Source organism: Dama dama, chromosome 19 (assembly GCF_033118175.1).
Source record: "Dama dama isolate Ldn47 chromosome 19, ASM3311817v1, whole genome shotgun sequence".
Classification (NCBI taxonomy): Eukaryota; Metazoa; Chordata; class Mammalia; order Artiodactyla; family Cervidae; genus Dama; species Dama dama.
In genome coordinates, this window is record NC_083699.1 from 53,594,025 (window position 1) to 53,620,596 (window position 26,572).

The following is a 26,572-nucleotide window of genomic DNA, read 5'->3' on the forward strand; positions in this document are numbered from 1 at the left end:
CAAAATGTTAATCAGAAATACTGACTTAAAGCCAGAGTGTAGATTTTCAGTTAAATTGTGGTTTTTGACCTGAAGTAAAACATCAATCTGGAAAAGGAAATGGCAATCCACAATGCTTTCCGCGTTCGTTAGCTGATCAATTACTTCGAACTGTCTGTCCCGAGTTAACTAAAACTCCTCCATGGCTCCCAGATTGATTTCCAGCCACTTCAACTTAAACCAAAAAACCTACAGAAGTACAGCTAAAATGGCGAAAGGCCCTTATTTGATACACATTCCTTTTAAAAATGCTGTAGGGCAAGGAGGGCAAAGATTATCCACATTTTATGGGTGGTGAAAATGAAATTAAATCCCTTGTCCAAGAAAATAAGGCTATTTAAGAGCTGAACCCCAGGTAAGAACCTAGAGTTCTGATTTTTAGTCCAGCTGCCTCCGCCCTTCAAAGTCGTCTTGGTTAATCCCGGGACTTGAAATTCCTGGGCCTTGCAGTCACGGAGCTGAATCACGACTACATTCCTGAGCGCTCGCTGAATCCCGCAGACCAGGGGGCCCACTCCTAAACTGGGTAGGAACCAAGAAGGCGGTGCACCGTGACGCGCGAACCCTCAAAGTGAAAACAACTAAACTGTCCTCGGGCTGTTTACCGAGGCGGTCCTGGACCCCGGAGGCAGGTCAGCCGACGCCAAAGACTATAAAGCGCGGCTGCCCACACACTGCCGGATTCCTAGGGTAACTGGGTAGCGCCAAGGACGCCGGGTCTCCGCCCCTGCCGGAGCGCCCCGACCGCACCGCGCGCCGTGTGCCGCGTGAGGCGGAGCCCGGCCCCCGAGCGGCGCGCGCACCCCGCCGCCTCGCGTCGCGTGACTCGGCGGGGGCGCGCGGGGTTAGCGCCCGCCCGCGCCACTTCCGACGCAGCCGGAGGTTCAGGTTCCGGGGCGCCACGGAGCTCCCGGCCTGTGGGTCGAGCGCGGCCCTCTGCGGCGGCCGGGATGGAGGAGGCTGGAGCGGCTGTGGCCACAGCCGGGGAGGCCGAACTGAACTTGTCTCGCCTCAGCGTGTCTCTCGAGACGCTGGAGTCGGAGCTGGAGGCGCGGGGCGAGGAGCGGCGCGGCGCGCGGGAGGCGCTGCTGCGGCTGCTGCTACCGCACAACCGTCTGGTGTCGCTGCCGCGGGCGCTGGGCAGCGGCTTCCCGCACCTCCAGCTGTTGGACGTGAGCGGCAACGCGTTGACCGCGCTAGGGCCGGAGCTGCTGGCGCTGCGCGGCCTGCGCACGCTGCTGGCCAAGAACAACCGGCTCGGCGGGCCGGGTGCCCTCCCCAAGGGCCTGGCCCAGTCGCCGCTCTGCCGTAGCCTCCAGGTGCTTAACCTCAGCGGGAACTGCTTCCAGGAGGTGCCCACCTCGCTGCTGGAGCTGCGCGCGCTGCAGACCCTCAGCCTCGGCGGCAACCAGCTTCAGAGCATCCCGGCCGAGATCGAGAACTTGAGGAGGTGAGTGGGTGCCTTCCTGACAGTAGGGAGGCCCGGGACGGGGTCCGGGAGCTCCGGAGCCCCTCATCGGGTCTTGGCGCCGTGGGATCACGTACCCGTCTTTAGTCCAGGCTCTTTTTGAACTCTTTAACTGCGAGTGCTGCCCTTCCAGCTCGTCGAGTTGGAGTGGAGATCTAATAAGGTCATGGGTGTGACAGCAGCATTTGGTTTGTTGTGTTTGCCCTGTGCAGATTTTCAAGACAGTTTTTCTGTCGTCTTTCTGGGGTCTGGGGGAGTGACCGAACCGAGCACACACTCTTAACAAATGTAAATCCGCGGTTGTCACTTCACTCCGAAGTCTTGGGTGGTTTTCCATGCCTATAAACCAATGTTTATGCTTTGTGGCGTGACATACAAGGTGCTCGGAGCTGATCCTTGTTTTTCACGACATTTCCTGCTCCATCCGTCCTCTCTGTAGCGATACCAGCAATTTGTGGTTTTGTGGTATTCCAGTATTTGTGGAGTTCCCTAATCTGTGCACTTTACCTTGTAGGCACTGACTAAATAATGTGTTGAATGGGTACAGTGCCTCTGTGCTGCTGTTACATTTGTCTGGAATGTTGCTTGCACTTTGGCAAACTCCTGATCACCCTTCAAAACTTGTTTTGAAGGCCATTTCTTTGTTTCCTTCCTGTACTGCTTCCTGGACAATTAGTTATTGTCTAAACTGTACTTCTTTTGTACCTCATGCACCCTGCCATTGCATTTAACCTTATTGATTATAACTCCGTGTTTACAGATCTGCCTCATCGACTGGATTATTCAGTAAATATATGTTGAATTAAATGGAAGAAGGAAGCAGAGAAATAACAAAGGTCCCTTCAGTAAAGTGGGAAATAAAGCAAGAGCAAGTGTTTTGTCCAAAGTGAAAGAAAAGTAACTACTGTCTATAAAGTGTTTTTGCATCCTTTATTGAGTTTTCTGAGATAACCAGATATTAGAGCTGAAAGGGACCTCAGAGTTAAGTGTAGTGGAAAAAACACTGACCTGAGAGTAAGAACTCTTGGTGTCCCAGGCTTAGGCAAGTCCCTTACCGTATCCTGACTACAGTTTCCTAATCTGCAAAGAAAGGCGCTTGGACAAGATGTCCCTTTGTTTACCCCCCAGCAGATTTTTATGGAGTACCTACCCTGTGTCAGGCACTGTCCTAGGTGCTGGGGATCCAGTGATGAAAGGGATCCTACCCTCCTGGAGCATTGTAACAGAGGAGAGGTTAAACAGCTGTTAACTTCATTGTCTAATTACAATTGTTAGAAGTTCTGTGAAGAAGTAGGAGTGCGTTGAAATGAAGTAACTTCGTTTGGTTTGAGCAAGTAACGTTTGAGGTGAACTTTTAAAGGTAGAGTTAGGAGTTAAGCAGGAGAGGATGGGATGGGATCAGTCCAGGCTGAAGGAACAGTGCACGTGAAAACCCAGAGGCAAGAAGGACTGAAGGCCAAAATTTTGAAAGGAGGTCATTGTACTGGAGCATAGTGAGAAAGTAAGCAACAGGAAAGGTGGCAAATATAAATTTGGACCATATCCTAGGCCATGTCATAACTTGAAGGCCATGGTAAAGCTTGGATTTTATTCGAAGTACACCTGAGTTTTATAAAAGCATGGCTGTCTTATTGCTGTGCAGGAATAGAGTGGGGAGGGAGTAAAGAGCTGAGAAGAGACTTTGAGGGCTGGTTGGAAGGAGTCTCTTCTACTAGAATGAGAGATGATGGTGGCTTATACTAGGGTAATGCTAGGAGACATAGTAAGAAATAGAGCTGGAGAGGGATTTAAATGTAAAATTGTCAGACCTTGTTCTTTCTAATTTTGATGTTATGTAGTTACAACATTCTCATTTGAATTTTTTTTTAAACGTACTAAGGAAAACTCAGGATAAACATTATTTCCATCACATGGGAGAAAAGGTAGGCAAAAGTCCTGTTTTTTTTTAAATACTTAAAATGCAGCAGGCCTTGTGGTAGGTCCTCTGAATATGCTTTTTAATTTTCACAATGTTTCTGTGAGGCGAGGAAGAAACTGAGGCCCTGAGAAGTCACATCTTCATATAACAAAGCCAATAAGTGGTAGAACTGGATTTGACCTTTGGGATCTCTGACTTCAAACACATGAATTTCTCACAGTGACAGAGTAGGGCTAGAACCTAATTCTTCTGACTGCTGTTCTCTTGAGTCAGATCAGGACTGTGGCTAAAGCCATTTTCCTGATTGATCTCATTTTCTGGACCACTATGTGTGGTTTTTGTCTCCAATTGTGTGTAGATGCTTTTAAGTCAGTGTTTTCACTTTCCAATTGTATGCTCTATTTCTTTTTACTGATAAGAATCAGTAAATGTTTAGATTATATGCTCCAAATATAGACACTAGTCAAATGTAGGCTGAAAGGGTCATGTAGAAATGCTATACTCTTAGAAGCAGAGACAGCCTAGGCATTTGTCCTGATTCACCCTCTTTTTACAGATGAAGAAACTGAGATTTAGTATCAGTGATTTGCTTGAGGCCAAACAGTGACAGTGTGATTCATGTGGTTCAATCCTCGTAGGCTGCTTAGTACTGAAATAATACATTAAAGCTTCAAAAAAGGAGAGGCAAAAGTTTGGTTACTCAAACTCTAACTAAGGTACCTGCCCAAGAACACCATTTTCTCTTAGAATATACGTGGGCTCCCTCGACCTCATTGGTAACCTTGATGTGTTTTGTGTATTGTGCTAAGTTGCTTTTAAAACCAATTGAGGTGTTTCTGGATACTTGGAATATATCTGCCCTCTTTAACAATTTAAAAAATAATGCAAAGTATATAATCCATGTAAAGGTTCCCTTTTTCCCCACCTTCCATCCTTCCAGGAGGGAATAACAAATAAATACTCCTGGCTTAATTGGTGGAGTTGATCCTCCAAATTTAGCAGTTTATCTTGATGTTTGTTTCCTGTACTCAGTTGATCCTAGTGATAAAATTTTTAAAAAGTGGTTTCTGAAAGATGACTTTGAAGAATAACAAATAAGTAGAAGGTGAAAATCCTATTTTTATGATTAGCTTCATTCCCCTGGAGTAAATTAGGCTCAATGTGAATCATGAGGTTGTGGATGTAGATTCTTTCCATCAAAATATGAAGTTCTTATTCAACAAGTAGGTATAGTAACTGTTCAGCTAATATATGGAGAAACTTGGTTTTGTTCTTACAATGTTGGAAAAGTAGGTATAATTCTTGTTTTGACCATGACCTCTTTCACAGACTTTCACTGAAAGCCTGATGTGGCTTTCAGTCAGTCAGTTTGGTTGCTCAGTTGTGTCTGACTCTTTGCAACCCCTGGACTGCAGCAGGCCAGGCCTCCCTATCCATCACCAACTCCCAGAGTTTACTCAAATTCATGTCCATTGAGTTGGTGATGCCATCCAACCATCTCATCCTCTGTCGTTCCCTTCTCCTCCCGCCTTCAATCTTTTGCAGCATCAGGGTCTTTTCAGATGAGTCAGTTCTTTGCATCAGGTGGCCGAAGTATTGGAGTTTCAGCTTCGACATCAGACCTTCCAATGAATATTCAGGACTGATTTCCTTTAGGATGGACTGGTTGAATCTCCTTGCAGTCCAAGGGACTCTCAAGAGTCTTCTCCAACACCACAGTTCAAAAGCATCAATTCTTCAGCGCTCAGCTTTCTTCACAATCCAACTATCACATCCATACATGACCACTGGAAAAACCATAGCCTTGACTAGACGGATCTTTGTTGACAATATCTCTGCTTTTTAATATGCTGTCTAGGTTGGTCATAACTTTCCTTTCAAGGAGTAGGCGTCTCTTAATTTCATGGCTGCAGTCACCATCTGCAATGATTTTGGAGCCCCAAAAAATAAAGTCTGACACCGTTTCCACTGTTTCCCCATCTATTTGCCATGAGGTAATGGGATCAGATGCCATGGTCTTAGTTTTCTAAATGTTGAGTTTTTTTTTTTTTTTAAATGTTGAGTTTTAAGCCAACTTTTGCACTCTCCTCTTTCACCTTCATCAAGAGGCTCTTTAGTTCTTCTCTTTCTGCCATAAGGGTGGTGTCATCTGCATATCTGAGGTTATTGATATTTCTCCCGGCAATCTTGATTCCAGCTTGTGCTTCCTCCAGTCCAGCATTTCTCATGATGTCCTCTACATATAAGTTAAATAAGCAGGGTGACAATATACAGCCTTGATGTACTCCTTTTCCTATTTGGAACCAGTCTGTTGTTCCGTGTCCAGTTCTAACTGTTGCTTCCTTACCTGCATGCAGGTTTCTCTAGAGGCAGGTCAGGTGGTCTGGTATGCCCATCTCTTTCAGAATCTGCCACAGTTTATTGTGATCCACACAGTCAAAGACTTTGGCATAGTCAATAAGGCAGAAATAGATGTTTTTCTGGAACTCTCTTGGTTTTTCCATGATCCAGCAGATGTTGGCAATTTGATCTCTGGTTCCTCTGCCTTTTCTAAAACGAGCTTGAACATCTGGAAGTTCACGGTTCACGTATTGCTGAAGCCTGGCTTGGAGAATTATCAGCATTACTTTACTAGCGTGTGAGATGAGTACAGTTGTGCAGTAGTTTGAGCATTCTTTGGCATTGCCTTTCTTAGGGATTGGAATGAAAACTGACCTTTTCCAGGTTGCTTTAGAAATTAAAAATATGAGAATTGTGATAGAAATAAAAACTAAATATTAATGTCCTGGAATGTTTTGAAGCTAGCTGCAATAGGTTGATATCTTACAAAAAGAGATGACTCAACCAGATGATAAAAGAATGCAGTAAAATTTAAATCAAAACTCTTTACCCCATTAGAGTCACATACTGAGTTTTTCACTGGCTCTCAATTCTTCCTTCTGGCTTCTTTCTTTCAATGCGTTAGTCTGGGGCAAATACCAAGAAATGATTCCTACATTTGTGCTTCTGCTTTTGAACATATAATGTACTTTAAAAGCCTGTGGTGAGTATTTGAAAATCATTTAGTCGGAACGTGCTACCTCAGGAAAACAACTTTCTTGATCCACAAGTGTATGATTCTTAGCTTTCTGTTCTCTTATTTTCTGTTTTCTGCATCTTTATGAACCAGTCTGTCTTAAGTCCATCTCCATGTTACCAACCATAATATAGGACTCATGTATATATTTGTTATATTTAACATGATTTTTGTTTGGATGGAAAAACAAAACATGTCCTACTTACACCTGTGTTTAAGTTGTTTGGCACTGAGGGGAGCCTAGTGTATTTTTCTAGTGGGTCACTGGGCTTCCTAGAAGAAAGGCACCCAGTATCCCTAAGGATTGGAGAGGTGAGATACTCTTCAGGAAACAAATTTAAGGTTGGCCTGTTAACCCTAAACAACAATGAAAGGAAGAACTCTCTAAATTTTGAGAATGACTTTCCTGATTTTTGTTTTTTTGTCAAACACCAAAAGAATAGAGTTGTTTCAAGGCTGATTGACAGACGTGCAATGTTGACAAAAACAAGAACTTTTAAACATAAACACTACAGTTTTGCTTTAAATTCTACAGTAGTTTCCTTTATCCTTATAGAAAAGCATGTTTGGAAATAGTAGAGTGTGTTTTAGAAATGTAATTCCCACAAATCATTGAAAAGCTTTAAGTTCAAGAATTTTGGAAATTATTTGAGTTTGGAAGTGGTACATAAACCTAAAAATGTAAATTTAATATGCTGATTGTATATGCTAATTAATGATACCCATCAGTTGCAAAGAGATTCATATGGTTTTGAAATCATGGATTTGGTTATATTTTGGGACATCATATCTTTTTCTGCCAAAGTCACGTTAACTATTAAAAGTTTGGCATCCTTTCTGTGTACTTCCCCACCAACTCCAAAACACAAAGAGAAAACACTAAGTAGTAACTGGCTACCAGATGGTAGTTTCTCTTAGTTCCTGACTTAAATGTATAGAAAGGACCATATTTATATTTGCTGTCAGATTCACTTGTCCCTTTCATCACTTTCTTTTCTTTTCTTCCTCACTAGACTAAATTGCAAGTTGTTATTTTACTGTCAGATCCTTTATAAAAGGACTTCCCAGTATGCTAAAAAAATTTTTTCTTAGTGGTCTCAGTAAAAAGTGTTTTTTCCAGAGAAGTTTCTGTTTTGGATTCCAAATATTCTTTTCTACTCTACTCTATTCCATTCCATTCTATTCTGGTAGCTGTCATGTTTGAAAAATAGAAATTTCTAAGTAACTGAGAAATAGCTTATACCATAATGTGTAAGATAAAAAAAATCTTGCCTAGGAACCTCTTTCACCAGTGCTTAAGCACTTACATGTAGGAGAATTCAGTTTTGTATCCAGACTGTTGATTTTTGCCACAAGATGATACTTAAAAGAGAAAAATAAAATAGGCTGTCAGGATTAAAGTTTTCTGTTTACTTTTACTGAGCATTGTAAATCTAAAGAGAGAAATGCAGTCTTGAAAAGATTCACCCAATAAGAATAGAAAAGAGGTATCATAAATATATTTTTTAAATGACAGAGATTCAGATTCAAATTGGCTCTTTGAATCACCATACATCAAGGAAATCTGAGATTATGAAATACAGATAAGAAAATCAACAAATAGAAGAAATTTTATCTGAGAAAATATGTATAAGGCAGCCTATAAAGGACTTTAAGTTTATTTCCTAACTTCAGAAGATAAAGGAGGGAACTTCATCAGTGCAAAAAAAAAAACAGAAGAACTTTTAAAACTGATAACTATGAAAACCCCAATTGGAATTTCTAGAAATAAAAATATCTGACTAGGAACTCAGTGGGCTGATTGGCAGACTGAAGTCAGCTGGTGAGCCGTGAATCAGTAAGCATAAAGAGATTACTGAGACACTCTGAAATGCCACACAAAAAGATAAAGAAGTAGAAACTATGAAAGAAATGTTAACAGAGGTGGAAAATAGATCCTGAAGTTCAAAGTGCTATTTGCTAGGAATTCCAGAAAGAGAATAGAGAGAATATAGGAAAGGCAGTGCCAGAAGTAATAGTAGTTGAGAATTTCCCACAATTAAAGAAAGAGAGCACTCTAAACTGGTATCTTGATACAGCATAAAAAAAGCCTTTAGAACAGTAAGGATAAAGAAAAAAGGTCATGAAAACTCCTAATAAGAAGTAAAACAGATTACCGTCAAAGAATAATAGTAATATGGGCTGTAATAAGATAGTAGAACAGTATCTTCCTTGTGCTAAGGAAAAGTATTTGTCAACCTAGAATTTTATGCCCAGCCAAGCTATTATTCAGGTGTGAAGGGAAAATATAAAAACATCAGAGATTAAAAAAAAAAATCTGAGATAAAGGACTAAAAGATGAACAACTGTGAGTCCATACTGAAAGAACTTCTAAAGGATGTGCTCTAAGAAAAATGAACTTTAAAAGAAATAGCAACTGCCAAAAACAGTGGTAAACAGAGAAATTGATAAAACTTACTGATGATTCTGAGTAATTATTGATTGGGAATAAATTTTAGTTTATTTTCAAATCAAGGTAGAATTAATTCAAGATGATAATATGAAGATGACAGAGAAGGGAGCATGGATGTGTGTTTGGAAGTTAGAAGAAGGGCAAAGGAAATTGAAGGGGTAACTACTAACAAAATAGATGTGGCACATACAATTCAAGATAATAAAGGAGGAATGAGACAAAAGGAAACTTGATGGACACAGCCAAAAGCAGGCTGTTGGGGAAAAGATATTGAGATACACCATGGTAATAGAAAACACCAGGGCAAACACATCAACATTCAAGTTGTGCACTGTTTTATGAGAGTTTTACTTAAAATAGAAATACCTCAGTAGGTTTAAAGTTAAAGGGTAGAAAAAGATGTACCAAGCATCTCTCTACCATTTTACATCTGAAGTTGACTGCCATAGGTTCCAGTCTGGTCTTCCTGCTCTCACCCCTCCCACTGTACTCACCTCTCCCTGCCACTTCTACTGTTTTCCATACAGTAACTGAAGTGATCCTTCTAAAGTGTGAGTCAAGTTACACAACTAGCCTTTGTTCACACCCCTTCTACCTAGGATAAATTCAAAATCCTTGCTAAGGCCTGAAGGTCCTCTGTGATCTGGCTTTCCCAGGCTACCTTTCTAACTTCGCCACCCTCCACTAAACCCCTTCTGTCACCCTGATGTACCCACACTGGCTGTGTTGCTCTTTCACAGCACACCAAGCTTTTTTCCACCTCAGAGATTTGTACTCCCTCAGTCATTTCAATCAGATCTCCATTCAAGTGTCACCTCTTAAGATAAACCTTTTTTGACCTTCCAGTGTACTCTACTGAATGCAGAGTTCTGGAGAATAGCAAGGAGAGACAAGAATGCCTTCTTTTATGAACAATGTAAAGAAACAGAGGAAAACAATAGAATGGGAAAGACTAGAGATCTCTTGAAGAAAATTGGAGATATCAGGGGAACTTTTCATGCAAGGATGGGCATAATAAAGGACAGAAATGGTAAGGACCTAATAGAAGCAGAAGAGATTAAAAAGACATGGCAAAAATACACAGAAGAACTACACAAAAAAGGTCCTAATGACCTGGATAACCATGATGGTGTGGTCACTCACCTTCAGCCGGGCATCCTAGAGTGTGAAGTCAAGCAGTCCTCAGGAAGCATTACTATGAACAAAGCTAGTGGAGGTGATGGTATTCCAGCTGAGCTATTTCAAATCCTAAAAGATGATGCTGATGATGCTGTGAAAGTGCTGCATTCAATATGTCAGCAAATTTGGAAGGCTCAGCAATGGCCACAGGATTGGAAAAGGTTGGTTTTTATTCCAGTCCCAAAGAAGGGCAGTGCTGAAGAATGTTCAAGCTACCATACAGTTGTGCTCATTACACAAGGTTATGCTCAATATCCTTCAAGCTAGGCTTCAGCAGTGTGTGAATTGAGAACTTCCACATGTACAAGCTGGGTTTCAAAGAGGCAGAGGAACCAGAGATAAAATTGCCAACAATTGTTGGACCATGGAGAGAGCAAGGGAATTCCACAAAAGCATCTACTTCTGCTTCATTGACTATGCTAAAGCCTGTGTGGATCATAATAAATTGTGAAAAGTTCTTAAGGAAATGGGAGTACCAGACACCTAACCTATCTCCTGAGAAACCTGTACGTGGGTCAGGAAGCAACAGTTAGAAATGGACATGGAGCAACAGACTGGTTCAAAATTGGGAAGGGATGCAATAAGGCTGTATATTGTCACCCTGTTTATTTAACTAATATGCAGGGTACAGGCTGGAATCAGGATTGCCAAGAGAAATATCAACAGCCTTAGATATGCAACCACTCTAATGGCAGAAAGTGAAGAGGAACTGAAGAGCCTCTTGATGAGGACGAAAGATGAAAGTGAAAAAGCTGGCTTGAAACTCAACATTAAAGAAAAAAAAAAAAAAAAATAGCATCATTATACCCAGTCCTGTCACTTCATGGCAAATAGAAGGGAGAAAAGTGCAGCCAGTGACAGATTTTATTTTCTTGGGTTCCCAAATCACTGCAGATGGTGACTACAGTCATGAAATTAAAAAGACTCTTCTTCCTTGGATAGAAAGCTATGACAAGCAGAAGCAAAGACATCACTTTGCCGACAAAGGTGCATATAGTCAAAGCTATGATTTTTTCCAGTAGTCATGTATGCATGTGAGAATTGGACCATAAAGAAGGCTGAGTCCCAAAGAATTGATGCTTTCTAATTGTGATGCTGGAGAAGACTCGTGAGAGTCCCTTGGACTGCAGGGAGATCCAACCAGTCCACCCTAAAGGAGATCGGTCCTGGGTGTTCATTGGTAGGACTGATGTTGAAGCTGAAACTCTAATACTTTGGCCACCTGATGCGAAGAGCTGACTCATTTGTAAAGACCCTGGTGCTGGGAAAGATTGAAGGCAGGAGGAGAAGGGGACAACAGAGGATGAGATGGTTGGATGGCATCACTGACTCAATGGACACGAGTTTGGGTGAATTGGACACGACTGAGTGACTGAACTGAACTGAGTAGACTTATTTTTCCCTGCATTTAAAGTTATCTTAAAAGAATGATAGTGTCTACTGAGTTAGCAGATATAGCAGGAAGACAAAATAACATAGTAATGGAGAAGATCTGTATGTCTGTGTTTTAGGTATACAGCAAGAACTGATTGTGCCACCTCTGCTCCCGCTGCTCCAGAAAGTTTTGGCGAGAGCCTGTCTACCGGTCATCACCACAAGGAGTAGCAGTACATTTTGGTTCTATATATGCTGTGTCTAAAATATTGTTAGCATTATTAGAAAATAAGATGATTAACCGGAACTTTAATTTCATAATACTGGTTCAGTTTTGCATAATTTGTTTAGTTAGCCTCTGAAGTTTACAGTTGCTATAATAAGAGCAAAGAAGAAATATAAAGTTAAGCATGTTTTTCCGTTCTTCAGTGGAATGATAATGTATTGAATCCAAACCCACCAGCATAGAATACAGGGCTCCTATAATCTGGCCTTTCTCCAGCTGTACTCTGGGTTCCTCAAAATGAATTCTTTCATGTGTCAAAAGGTATACTCATTATCCCATAAAAACCCTCTTTCCTGAAGAGGAACCTGAAGTTCCTCTTTCCTGCTGTTATCCTAAATGGGCTAAATTCATAATCCAGCTGAAGTCGCAACACTTCTGGGATCCTTTCTAATCAGAACTAATGTCCTTTTATTATTTCTCTACTTGTTAAACCTTACATCATTTATGGATTGTTCTGCTCATTTTGGTATTTTAATCACATTGGGCTTATCTGATGCCTTATTTTGCATTTAATTACAATCCTGTCTCACATTGGAGTGTCTTGCCTGTTTACCTAAAATACGAGCTCCCTGAAGATTGCATTCTTCCTTCAAAGACTGTATAGACAAAGAAATCCTGAATAATATTTATCCATTTGCTGAATGGATAAATGATATGTGTTCATTTTAATAAAGACAATGAGGTACTTGTCCAACTTTTTTTTTCATTTATTTTTGCAGTTTAGAGTGTTTATATCTTGGAGGAAACTTCATCAAAGAAATACCACCAGAATTAGGAAATCTGCCTTCTCTGAATTACTTGGTATTATGTGACAACAAAATCCAGAGTGTGCCTCCTCAGCTTTCACAGTGAGTATTTGCAGGAGTTTATGTGTAGATACACATCTGTGCTTAGGAATTACTGTCCAGCATTCACCCACATGGTTTGTATGTGGAAAAGAATTAAGTGTTATCAAAGTAAATGATACAGAAAGCTCTGAGGTATGCTGTGAATTGGGTTGCTTATTTTTAATTTTACTTTTAAATGCTCTGACATTCTTCAATATTACTGAGCCTCTTTTTCTCTTTTTAAAATTTATTATTTTTAAAAATTTTATTGACATACAGTTGATTTACAGTGTTGTGTTAAGTTCTGCTATACAGCAGAGTGATTCAGTTATACATATGTATGTATTCTTTTTCTTACTCTGTTATGGTATATCAAAGGATATTGAATGTAGTTCCTTGTGCTATACAGTAGGACATTATTGTTTATCTTGTATGTAACAGTTTGCATCTTCTAAGCCTAAACTCCTAATCCTTCTTTCCCCTACCGTACTTCCCCTTGGCAATCAGAAGTGTGTTTTCAAGTCTGTGAGTCTGATTCTGTTTCATAGATATGTTCATTTGTGTTATATTTTAGATTCCACATGTAAGTGATATCATGTGGTATTTGTCTTTCTCTTCCTGACTTACTTCACTTAGTATGATAATCTAGGTCCATTCATGTAACTGCAAATGGTATTATATCATTCTTTTTATGGCTGAGTAGTATTCCATTGTGTGTGTGTGTGTGTGTATGAGTACATCTTCTTTATCCATTCATCTGTCGATGGACATTTAGATTGTTCCACATATTGGCTGTTGCAAGTAGTACTTCTGTGAAAATAGCAGTACATGTATCTTTTCGAATAATAGTTTTATCTGAATGTATGTTCAGGGGTGGGGTTGCTGGATCATATTACAGGTCTATTTTTAATGTTTTGAGGAACTTCCATGCTGTTTTCCATAGTTGCTGAGCCTCTCTTCTGTAATCAAAAATAGGGTATTACTTTGGCATAGGATCCCCAAGGTTTTATGGAATTTTGGTGACTCATATTTGCTATGTAGCATTCATACCCAGTGAGATAATGTGAAAGAGCTTGATTCCTGTTGCATTTGAAATCTTTGCTTTTTGAGATATCTGAATGATAAAGCATGCCAAAAAAGAAAGCCTTTACATCTAGTATTTATATCAGCTAGCACAGAATACTTTCTAAGTATTTGGAGCTCTCTAAGATTCTATGATATACACAAATTTGGGCTCTAATTTAGTTTCAGCATCTTTTAATTTTAGTTGCATTGATATTAACCTTAATGGCTCATTCTTATGGGGAGATTGAGTTCTTCACTTAACTCTCTGGGTAGTTACCTTGCTTATGGCTGTTGATTTTTGTACTGCCTTTATTCTAGGTTGCATTCACTTCGTTCCCTTAGTCTTCACAATAACTTGCTGACATACCTGCCTCGAGAGATCCTCAACCTTATTCATTTGGAAGAACTGAGTTTGCGAGGGAACCCACTGGTTGTTCGTTTCGTTAGAGATTTAACCTATGATCCTCCAACTCTCCTGGAGTTAGCTGCACGGACCATTAAAATTCGAAATATTTCCTACACTCCCTATGATCTTCCTGGGAATCTTCTTAGATACTTGAGTTTAGCCAGCAATTGTCCAAACCCAAAGTGTGGAGGTAAGTTAATTGTGTCCTGTTACCCATTCATTTAGTTATTTTTAAATTAATGATCTAAATGTTATAATTAGCTGTCTTCTTTCAGAGAAAGGTGATTTGTCTCTGTTTCTGTTTGCTTTATCTTTTTACCCTTTTACCAGATAGTAAGACATCTCACCCTCTCTGTGTTCCTTCCTTCCTCCCTCCCTCCTTTCTTTCCTCCCTCTCTTCTTTCATTTCTTCTTTTCATGGTACTTTCAAATTCATACACAAGGCAAAATACCCAGAAAGTCTTATCCTGTCACGGAACTATCATAGGATAAGCTAAATTGGTAATATGAGGGGAAACACAACGCATAAATAGTTCTAAATGCTTTAGAAGAGTCTCTAAAATGTTTAGCTACCTTTCATGTTTATTTGAAGGACATTTTTTTAGACTCAGCATTCTGAGTATCAGGTGCCTTTGTAAAGTATATTTCAAAATGTATGAGAATAGGGTGAACATGTCCCAATTTCAGAGTGTCTTTTGGAATTCAATATTATTTTAAACTCGTGGTTCAAGATTTCTTGAGTTTAGAGCATTTGGAGAGAAATGAATAATGTGATGTAACTCAGAGTAAAGTAGGAATCCAAAATACTATTGGAAATCATAGGAGGGAGAGAGTATGTTTATTAGATCTAGAAAAGATGAGACGGTTCTTGAAACGTGAATTGAATTTTGATATGGTTTGATTGAGGATAGAAAACTTTTCAGCTGGAGAGTGTAAAATTGGGAACAAAAGCAGAAAAATGTCAAATGAGAAACAATTTGAAATGTACAGTTAAAGGAGTAACGAGAGAAGAGTAAAAGGTACATTGAGGCCAGGTTATAAAGGGCCTGAAGCGCCAGGGATCAGTACTGGAATGGGTTGCAATTTCCTTCTCCAGGGGATCTTCCCAACGCAGGGATTGAACCCAGGTCTCCTGCATTGCAGGCAGACGCTTTACTATCTGAGTCACCAGGGAAGGACAGATTCAGAGATTAGATACAGACTATTAAGCCTGAGGAATCAGTAAACGATAACAGGTCAGTTTATTTTGTCTCCCTCATAAAAGACTTTTTTTTTTTTTAAATCCAACTTAATAGGGGTACAGGAAGGTTTTTATTATTGTAGGATAAATGTGGGTGCCAGGAAAATGCTGCATAAATATGATCAGAGCTGAGGTTTTCCCCAGCTCTCAAGGTCCTATTATACCTTGAAAAGTGTTACAAGGTTAAAAAGAGAGAAGGTGATTTAAGTTTCTCAAAGAATATTAAAGGTCAAGGATACTAATAGTTTAAAAAAGAAAAATGATGCTACTCTGGGCCATTTCTGGGCACTTATTCTTAGAAGTAGAGATTGCTGTGCCAAGTTAGAAGTGCTTTTGGTTTTCTCTGGTTTTCCTTTCCAAATTGGCTTTAACAGTGGCAAGAGACAGCACTCACACCAGGCCCTCAGGCTTAATAGTCTGTATCTAATCTCTGAATCTGTCCTTCCCTGGTGACTCAGATAGTAAAGCGTCTGCCTGCAGTGCAGGAGACCAGGGTTCAATCCCTGTGTTGGGAAGATCCCCTGGAGAAGGAAATTGCAACCCATTCCAGTACTTTTGCCTGGAAAATTCCATGGACTGAGGGCCCTGGTAGACTACAATCCGTGGGGTTGCAAAGAGTCGGACACGACTGAGCAACTTCACTTTCTTTCTTTTCTAGAAATGGACCTCTACAAGAATTCTCCTGTCTCTCTTAAATGGCTTCTTAATGAGTTCTTTAGTATACTGGTATGTTATTTATCTTAGGAACAAAAATACATTTTACATTATTAGCTTAAAATTTGAGATAATAATCTGAAGTGAACTATTGACATTTTCCCCCTCAAGATTCCTTGGTTGTTGAACTCTATAAACAAAAGTAATTTTTTATTTTGTGAGAAAATTTGTCTTTGTATAGTCTGGAGATCTTACAAATGACAAGATAGTATTATACTGTTTCAGCTGTTTTATACTGGGCTCCCTGGTGGTTCAGTGGTTAAGAATCCTCCTGCCAGTGCTGGAGATGCAAGAGATGCAGGTTCAATCCCTTGGTGGAAAAGATCCCCTGGAGAAGGAAATGGCAACCCACTCCAATGTTCTTGCCTGGGAAATCCCATGAACAGAGGAGCCTGGCGGGCTACAGTCCATGGGGTTGCAGAGTCAAACACAACTTAGTGACTAAACAACAGCAACTCTATAATGCTTAATTTTATAAATGCTTTATTACTTCTATCTGTTTTAGAAGCTAGCACATTATGGGGACTTATTGTTAATATTGATTGATCAGTTTACTGAATTGGTCCACTTTCCTACATTGTTCAAAGTAACATACTATGAATTTCCCTTTTTAAACTATCAGTTATACTGACTTAATACAGGATCACAAAATCAGAAAGTCAATGGAGAAATAACAGAAGAAAAATTAATAGGAGAAAAGTTGTCCTTTGCTTGGACCGCATCTTTTTATTTTGGTCCCATATGTTATATACACAGAGTAGTTGGTTACAGAGGAATCTTAGGTAGAGTGTAAAGATTGAGATTCTTCTCCAGAGAGGCGATGGGACCCAGGGTTCTAAGTGTCCCAATTATACTGCAGCTGTTGTGACAGCCTTCGTAGTTAGAGACCTACAGGAGGAGAAGCAGCCGGAAGCCCACGACACAGCAGTCTCTGCTTGCCTGTCATCACTAGCTGTATATTTACTTAGCTGAAGGGCCACAGATCAGGAGCACTAAATTAGGCATCAAGAAAGCTAATTACTAGTTTCAGTCTGTGTCGCAGCATATAACAGCATGAAAGTCAGCTGAGATCAGCAGTGAGACAACTTTGAAGCTGTACCGTTGGACCCTGTGGAAATATGATGGCGTTTGGTTAACTTTTAATTTTTCCTTTTCATTACATAAGGACAGGGGTACCAGCAGTCATCTCCTTTCTGCAAATTTTGGGTATAACAATTAATTCTTTAAGATCATTATCAAAGGAGTTTTGTGTGTAGGTTTTTTTTATTATATTTTTTTAAGTTCCTTGACTGTAGGGTAGTACCATGGAGTGGCTTGGGGGATGGAGAAAGGGCACTTTAGGTATCCTATAATCTCTATCAGTCCCTGTCCACCAAGTTACCAGAGACAACAAGCTGAGTCAACAGTGTCCTTTTAATGCCAACTCCCTTTAAAGTAAACCTCCTGACCTTTTCTTTGTAGTCAGATTGATATCTCTAAGACCTTTCAGTATTTCTATAAACAACTATGGAAACAGCCACTACCTCTGCTTAAGATTCTCAAAAAAGAAGACTGTAAGATTTTTTCAGAGTGATGAATATAGGGTTAAAAAAGAAACCGTGGCTCTTTGCTTTGCTTTGTAATGATTACTTTGTACTTATTCTTCCTTCTCTCCAGGAGTCTACTTTGATTGCTGCGTCAGACAAATTAAATTTGTGGACTTCTGTGGGAAATACCGCCTCCCTCTGATGCACTACCTGTGTTCGCCAGAATGCTCTTCCCCTTGCAGTTCTGCCTCTCATAGCTCCACATCCCAGAGTGAATCTGACTCAGAAGATGAAGCTAGTGTGGCTGCACACAGAATGCAGAAAGTTCTTCTTGGTTGAAAAGGGTGCAGGGTGGTGTGAAACAGTAAAAGACTGAGCAGCGGTGGTTAGAAAAGAGACTAGACTTTGAGGTTCACTAGAAACTGTATCTTAAATGTCCATGGCATAGTTGGAGATTTTGTGTTTCTCGCCATTCAGCAGGAAGAAGCCCAATTCCATGTTTGGATTCTTGGAATATAATTCGCTCTGAATGGCAGTTTCAAATTTAGCTGATTGTTTGCAGTTTTCAAGCTTTGCATGAATCACACAACAGAATGGAACATTCTGCAGAGCAGTACTATAATAAACCACCAGTGCTTTGGCTTGTGACAGTTGACATGAAGATAGAAATTATCACAGCTGTAATTTTTATCAGTGTTGTCCTTGAGGTTAGGTTGACCGCTATACCATAACAGGATTAACCCTCTTTTCTTGAATTGCCCCTGTGTCTAGATTACAGTTTTTCAGATAAGCTCACAGGTGGTTACATAGGACCTAAACCTTTCTCAGCTACTGATTGGCAAAGGAAGGGATATAACTCTTATGTGGGGTTTTAAAACTCTTCAGTTCTGCTCCTTTGTTCTATGTGATTGTTGTTACCCTTGTATAATCCAGCAGTGACTGTAATAGTGCCTTAATCATAACAAGAATTTAGAAATTTATTCAAGAAATGATACCAGAGCAGCCTATAACCTGACATACTATGCAGAATGGTTTAAAATATGCTTTAACAGAGCTAGGTAAACAAACGTATATCTGACATCTGAGCTCATAGCCACCTTAACTTCATTTTTGTCTAAACAAATCACTTTTATACTTAATGGGGAGCCAACGAGCTTCAACTTAAGAAAGAATAATAGGTTTTGATGGAAAAATCTATCAGATTTCTTTCAACAAAAAAGAGATGTTAGGTAGGAAACTTCTTTATATCTTGCATTAAAGGAACAGGAGAAAGATTTTAAAGGTTTTAGGAGTCCACTGTAGCTCCTTTGCCTCTGTGTAAAAGGGCTTTCTTGGTGGCTCAGGTACTAAAGAACCTGCCTACAATGCAGGAGATCCTGGGTTTGATCCCCGGATTGGGAAGATTCCCTGGAGAAGGGAATGGCAACCCACTCCAGTATTCTTGCCTAGAGAATTCCATGGACAGAGGATCCTGGTGGGCTACAGTCCATGGGGTCACAGAGTCGGATATGACTTTGTGTGTACTGAATTGTAACTTCCTCCAATTTTAAAGAAAAACTAGAGAAACGACAACAATTGAAACAAAATTGGGCACAGCAGTCATTGTTTTTACACAGTAGAACAGTTTTTAAAACAAGTTTAACCATGGAGTACTTTTTGAAAATAATGATAAAATATTTTAAATGTATTAATACAGCCTTAAAATATAGCAGAGAAATGGTTTCACATATTGCCAGTAGAAATGACCAAATTTTTATTAACCTAGCATGCAGTAAAAACTAATAGTACAACTATAAGTTGACATTGTAATATAAAACACACAGCACACCCTAGCAATCATTAGATAACTTACTTGTCATAACATAATGGTTTGTTGGAGAATATTACCTGTAGAGTAAGACATAGTCCTGAAACACATTGGAACATCAGATGATCTCCCTTCTGACTTCTGGGATTCATGACTGGGCACACCTTTTCTTAAAAGCAGGTTATTGTATAATAATGATATGTACATATGTTAGGTTTTTGTCATATATATATTTTATTTTAGAAGAGAATATACTGTAGGATAGTTTGTTTGTTTATTATATGTTAATTCATGAAACATCATGAGAGTTTCATGACTGCAGTTGTGAAACGCTGCTATGGAGTGAATCCCTTCACTCTGTTGTAATAAGATTCTTTTTTCCTTTTGATCCAGAAATTTTCTATGTTTATAGAAGTTATGTAGTATATTTCTACTGCCTAGCAAAGTAGTACATAGGTGATTATATCATTAAATGGAAGTAATAAAAAGTCTTTGTTTACTTTTCCATTTGAGCCACACAACTGGGCTTCCCAGGTGGTGCTAGAGGTAAAGAACCCACCTCCCAGTGCAGGAGACAAAAGAGACACAAGTTCCATCCCTGGAGGAGGGCATGGTAACCCACTTCAGTATTCTTGCCTGGAGAATCCCATGGACAGAGGAGCCCGGTGGGCTATGGTCCACAAGGTCGCAAAAAGTCAGATAGGGCTGAAGCGACTTAACATGCACGAAACTACGTACTATTAATACAAGACTGAAAGATAAAGGTGACTTAGGCAGTGCCTAAATGGCAAGCCCAAAGTGTTCTGTCAGTAATTGATTTAGGTAAGATTCATAAAATATTTTCATAGAAAGTAAATAATGTGTTCATAGTAAAAGACTAAAATTGATAGGAACAAATTTTTTCTGGCTGAAATGCTTTAGGTTTACTTCCTAATTCGTTACCAGTTTGATTTAAGTAACAGCTTGGGTGATTTTCTAATGTAGATATGGTACTTAACCTTGCCAGCTTCCAGGAAAGAAGATATTCTGGTTGATTTTTTACAGGCTTAACTCAGTCCAACCAGAAATAGTGTCTAGTCTTTGTTGCACAATATAGATGTATACATTGTATATAGCAAAATGTCTTCCAGCAAAATGTTATATTTGTATGTACATTTGAAAATCTCTGATTAGTATACAGCTGTCTTTGGTTACTTTTACTTGAAATCTACATTTTAGCTGTCAGTTTTATCTCTTTATTTTTTTTAAATCTTGACTTAGTCTTTATAAGAGCTGCTAATAATTTCTAAGCTTTTCCCTGTTTCTTTTCTCTGCCTTCCTTGTTTTGGTAACTGATGGCTATAAAAATTAACCAGGAGTGAGATACAGTTCCAGAGTCGTATAGCTAACTGCACATTTAAATTGATAGTGTCTCTAGGTACTAAGTCACTTGTTTTTGTGTAAGTTTTTGATATTGCTCCACTTGGGCAATTTTAATGACCAAAATTTAGTGTGGATAAAGCTACTTAACCAAAGCATTCACAGCGGGGGAAGGAAGAGGGTAGGAGGAACATTAGTGTGTTTAGAATGGAATTCTTCATTGCGGGTTTGAAATTGAAATGAACATTCTTAGTAATCTTTATTCCTAGAATCCAGTTCTCTCAAGTGTCACCAAACTGAGCTGGTGAAATAGTCCTAGGATTTTAGGAAATCGGAAGATTAGGTAATAGAATGTTTTGCTTCCATGGTGCCAGGGATTGGCTGACCAAAGGACAAGCCAGTCAGGGTTCTCAGCATTCCCTGTATTTGTGTAGTAGAGGTAGATCTGAGGGTTACTGTTCATATTTTACTTCTAAATGCTTGCTGATTTAGGAAGCGTCTCTTACTCTAAAATTCTTGATATTTGGAACTTTAAGTTAACAAATTTAAAAGTAAAGACTTGGCATCATGAACTGTACCTCAAATTTGAGAAATTTTTGTGTTAAATATAGAGTTGAAAGCAGTCCACACTAGTGCGGGGAACCACTGCAGACCAAGTCTACCATGCATTGTAAATACCAATTTTAAACAGAAGACAAAAAAAAAAAAAAAAAAATAGAAGACAAGGAAAAGGCTGATTGCTGGAGTGTTAAGTGAAAGAAATCTTTAAAAACAACAAAGGACAGAGAAAGAGAAGTCACTCAGGGAGATCCTTGAGACAAGAAAGTTTTTTAAAATAAGATTAAATTGTTTTGAAACTAAGTGGCCCACTAACTACCATCTGGAAGCCTTTATCACAAAATTGCTTCAGCTTCTGCTGGTGGGAGATTGTCTACACTCCGCCGTAATGCAGGGCCAGCAAATAGGATTTTCTTACAGCTAACCTTGGTCTTTCCAAAGGGAGCAAGTAATACCTCAGTAACCTGGAATTTGTGGTACACACTTGGTTAATGTTTACCTTTTCACTATATAAAAGAGAAAAAAATACTAGGCAAATAATTAGTGCAAATAAAGTTTGATCTTACAAAGCATCTTAGCAGTAGCTGTTTATATAAAAAGTTATTCTAAATAAGACCCTTTGTAGGCAGAACTTGTTATCATAGTGTATATATGTAGTGTATAAAAATTAGTAAAGCTGCATTTATTTAGAAATACCTAATTTTTACCTGAATGAGAAGAAATAGTCTTCTCATCCAAAGTAGAGATTTTATTATGTCAGTATAAATATTTCTCCCCATTTAGTCCAAAATAGCTTTGAAGTTGTGTTGAGTATTTAACAACAGTAAAGACTGCTGTGTAGGTTTTAGGCAACATGACCTGGAATGCGTAGTTCTTCTTTCCGTTGTTTAGAAAGGTATTTGACCTTCACTGTCCCTGTATTAAGCACTCTGTGTAACATTAATCTGATGGGTTTAATAGCATCCATCCTTGTGTTTTATTATAGTCATGATCTTTTTAAAGGTCGCAGTGCCTTCAGTCGTGCTTCGGAGGTGTGTGCCTTAAATCTCCCCTTCTAGAGCCAAAGTTCGGGGAACTGTGTCATCAGGTTGTATGTGACAGTCTTGTGACCACTTGCTTTTGAATGAAGGGAGAATGACTGTGATCCTGAAGGGCTTCTTCCCCTAAAAGCAGGCCTAATGCCTATGAGTTGAGGGCTTCTGGAGATGGAATCCTAATCAGGCATACTATCACAGAAGGATTAGGGTCCCTGAAATAAAATCAGTGAAAAGGTATATTCTCTTTTCATATTACTTTATAAAGAAAATACATCTGCTTCCAGTTCCTAGCCAGTGCATATTGATAGCATCATATAAAGATGATATTAGCGTATTTTGTGCTTTCTCTGTAATACCAGGTTAAAGGGAGAGTATGTTTTAATATTTTTGCGTGTAGATATCCGTGTTCTTTTTCTGTCTCTTCTTGGTTCATATTTGCTAAAAATTGATGTAGAAAATAACAGTTCACTAACAGCAAACATGACACATTATCAAACATTTCACAGGGTAATATTGATTTGGGTGCTACTAGACTTAACTAGAACTTGTTTATTAGTCTCAGTTTATTGTAAGAGATAGTATTCAATCTACTTAATATTAAATTTGTTAGTATAATGAAGGTTATATACCATTATACCAGAAAGCCATGGTTGGAGAGACTATCTGCATTTACCAGAAGTTACTTTCTTCCTTTGGCTGTGAATAAATCAGGTAAAACTATTGTATTTTCAATTCCAGTTACAGGAAGAAACTGGGGATAAGATTGACATCACTATTGCTGATTCAACAGAAACATTACTAAATTGGTTAGTTCTGTCTGCAACTAGTGTTTTAAGAGAATCCTTTCACTAACTTAAATGATTGGCATTGATATGTTATTGAAAAGGAGTATTAACCTCAACAATCACTTTACAACAGTCATGGAAAGACTTGTGTGTCTGTAATTGGTATCTGTTGCATTTCTGAGCCCACTTTGTACTCCTGAGAAACAAAAATATAATGGGAGAAATATTTTATATAACCAGTATTTTAACTTTTTATAAAGTTTGAAATTTTAAAGTATCAACAAAGGATATTGAAAATAAATGTACTTTTACTTTAGTTAAATTACATCTTATTATCTGAGTCCTTAATTTTCTGTATTTGATATCTTGTGAATTAATTTATCTATAGGTATATAGATGTTTAAAACAGTAGTAACAGTGTAACTAAGCAATGTGACTCAATAATTACATTTTATTTTCAGAACAAGATACAGTTTATTGCATCAGATTTATATATTACCTGTAATGGTAAATGCTCTAATCAGAATATTTAAGCTAATTAAATTCTATACCTCCTTTCCCCCCACCCAGGACACACACAAGAATGTGATCTAACATTAACCCTCTGTGTGAATTTTGCCTTATCAAACATTGTGCCTTATTTTATTAAAAGTGTTTTGTTGGAATCTAATTCTGTATTCTGGAAAAGTAAAAGTCTTTTAATTGACAAGCATTTACTTAAAAATCTTATACTGTTGGTTTTTGCCTGATTACTTGCTGTACCATTGCTCATCTATTCATTGAATTTTTTCAATCCATGAATAATGCATTAAGCATATATAAGCATTTATATTCTCTGTGCCAGATGCAAAGGATGAAAGATGAACTAGACCAGATCCTTTCCTCCTCCTTCCACAGCCTTAACAGACTTACAGATGCATACTCTAAAATGAAATGGGTGAGGTCATTTTGCTAGTGGAAAGTCAGTTATTTCTTGCATTTAGTCCAGAACCAAGCAATCTTAATGCAAAGTAGTATAGTATTAACTGAGCACGTTGATATTACAGTCCTTATCCAGTGCCATTATTTTGGTTGACTCTAGAACAACTGACATTTCTGGATTCTGGAATTTGGAAGAATATCATGATTGGTTGTGAGTTATGGTAAACAGACTGGGTAGGAAAGACACACACTTTGCAAAACAGCCATTGTTTAAAATTTGCTGAAATGGAAAAGGCTTAGAGCACTTTACCTGGTTGGTATATAAGAAGACTTCTTGATAAAGATGGGCTTAGAAATTTGAGGGCACAAGAGAAAAATTGTCAGTTGTAACTGATCTTTCCTGAGGGTAAAACTCCCTAACCTGCCCAGTTGAGGATATTCTCCTTAGAGCAAGTGTTAAAAGAAAAATGTCTTCAATGGCTCATCTAATTCTGTTGTACCGAAGAGAGAGCCTGTACATTCCAGAGGCTGTGTGAGATTTGGATGTGTCCCATCTGAACATCAGGTGTCGAAATCTTAGAGGTCTGAAATTGACTCGCTTTTTTGAGAGATGAAAGTTTTAAGCCCAGAGAGACTTGTCCAAGACTTCACATGACTGAATCTTAAATCTAAGCCTCCGGGTTCCCAGGTCAGTGCTGTCTCCACTACATTATGCTACCTTCTTTAATTAATATGTACTCTGTTGTGTGACAGGAAATAAGATTTTACACTATCACTTCAGAATTTTGCATTTTTACTGGTACGATACATACTTGGATGGCTCATTATATTTACAAAGCACATTCAAAAGTGCCTTGTTTAATCTTCATGACACTGAAGTAGGACTTGGTTTGGTAGTTTGTTGGTGTGGGTTTGTCATACCCTTTCCCTTAGAGAAGTCAAGAAATTGACATAGATTTGAAAAAGGGATATTTAGCTTTATCAAATCAGAATTGAATTTCTACTCTCCTTAATGAGTATAACAAACTAAACACAGATTCCCCTGCATGGGTCCTGTACCCTTCGATAGCATTTCATGAGACTGACTTAGCACCACAGATCTGAAGGAGGTCAAATGCTCCCCAATTAGGAAAAGATGTAAAAAGATTTCTGGGCAGCTATTCTCAACCCTGGTTGTGCTTTAAAACCACCGTGAAAGTGAAAGTCACTCAGTCGTGTCCGACTCTTTGCAACCCCATGGACTATACAGTACCACCATGGGAGCTTTCAAAATACGCAAAAGTACAGGGCCTCATCACCAGACCAATTGAAACCTGATCTCTAGAGGTGGGGTCTGGGCATCAATAGTTATAGAAGCTCTCCATGACTCAGTTACACGACAAGGGTGCTTACTCTCCTGTGAAAGTCCCTTCATGGTAATGAGATCAGTGAACTAGGATTTTTACAGATGAAGAAATGGGTGAGAGTGAAGAAGTGACTTGCCCAGGTTCTCTTAAGATAAATTGTGACAGAGCTGTGGCTAGAATCCATTTATCTATTGGAAAAAAAATTGTTTTAATTGAATGCCTACTTTAGACCAAGCAGTGATTACTAATCCAATGTTCTTTGCTTCTCCCTGTAAGTTACCTGTTTTCTGAACTGAAAGCGTTTTGTGGTTGTAAGATGATATATTCAAGTGGATTGGCCAGATTGAAGCCAGCCTCAACTAACAATATCTGCTGAATCGTGGAATGCAAAAGCAGCAAACCAGATCAGTGTGACCAAAAACCTTCATAAGAGGATGGCTTGGTCAGACATTTCAATTTAAAAGTCACAAAGCAGGAGAGCCTTTCCATGGGTAAGGAAAACCTCGTCGAGTCGTGCACTGCTGCTTTTGACCACAGGTAAACAAATGGCTGGGGCTTCCCAGGTGGTGCTAGTGGTAAAGAATCCACCTGTCAAGTCAGGAGATATGAGAGACTCAGGTTCAATCCCTGCGTCAGGAAGATCCCCTGGAGAAGGGAATGGCAATCCACTGCAGTATTCTTGCCTGGGAAATCCCATGGACAGATGAGCCTGGTGGGCTACAGTCCATGGGGTCCCAAAGAGTCTGACATGACTGAAGCAACTTAGCATGCACACAGATAAGTGGCTAATATCCTTAGCAGCAGGGATGAAGTTAACAATACCAAGAAAGTTTTTTTTCTTTTTAAGTAAGATTTTTAAAATGTAGATATCCGCCTACATAAAAACGCTATAGATCCTCCATAAATATAAACTCTCTCGCTAGGAAACAGAAATGTTCAACTCAACTACACACTTTTATAAACACTATGCATAATTTCTACCCTTAGTTTCTTTTAGATCTAGCTATGATATTACATGATTATTTTATTACTTAAATCTGAAAAATAATGCAATCTTAAAATATCTAGTTATTTGGAAGATTTAAATGGAAGAGTAAACTTGCTCATGATGCCATGGAAACTCAAAGAAAAAATATTCTTAAAATGTTACTGTGGGTATTTTCTATAAATAAAGACTGGATTTAATGTT

The 26,572-nt window shown here is 38.9% G+C and overlaps 1 protein-coding gene across 1 annotated transcript; it reads left to right on the top strand.

The window, feature by feature from the left end:
- The first annotated feature begins 910 nt into the window (after nt 1-910).
- On the top strand, nt 911-26,572 carry LRRC58 (leucine rich repeat containing 58). Its single transcript, XM_061167074.1, has 4 exons — nt 911-1,489; nt 12,512-12,640; nt 14,003-14,280; nt 17,701-26,572. Exons 1-4 carry the CDS (start codon nt 990-992, stop codon nt 17,907-17,909), a joined length of 1,116 nt encoding a protein of 371 aa, XP_061023057.1. The 5' UTR covers nt 911-989; the 3' UTR covers nt 17,910-26,572.

Coding starts and splice junctions, on each gene's coding strand:
- LRRC58 (XM_061167074.1), top strand. CDS start 990: ATGGAGGAGGCTGGAGCGGCTGTGGCCACAGCCGGGGAGGCCGAACTG. Junction 1,490..12,511: donor GAGATCGAGAACTTGAGGAG/GTGAGTGGGTGC, acceptor TTATTTTTGCAG/TTTAGAGTGTTTATATCTTG. Junction 12,641..14,002: donor GTGCCTCCTCAGCTTTCACA/GTGAGTATTTGC, acceptor CCTTTATTCTAG/GTTGCATTCACTTCGTTCCC.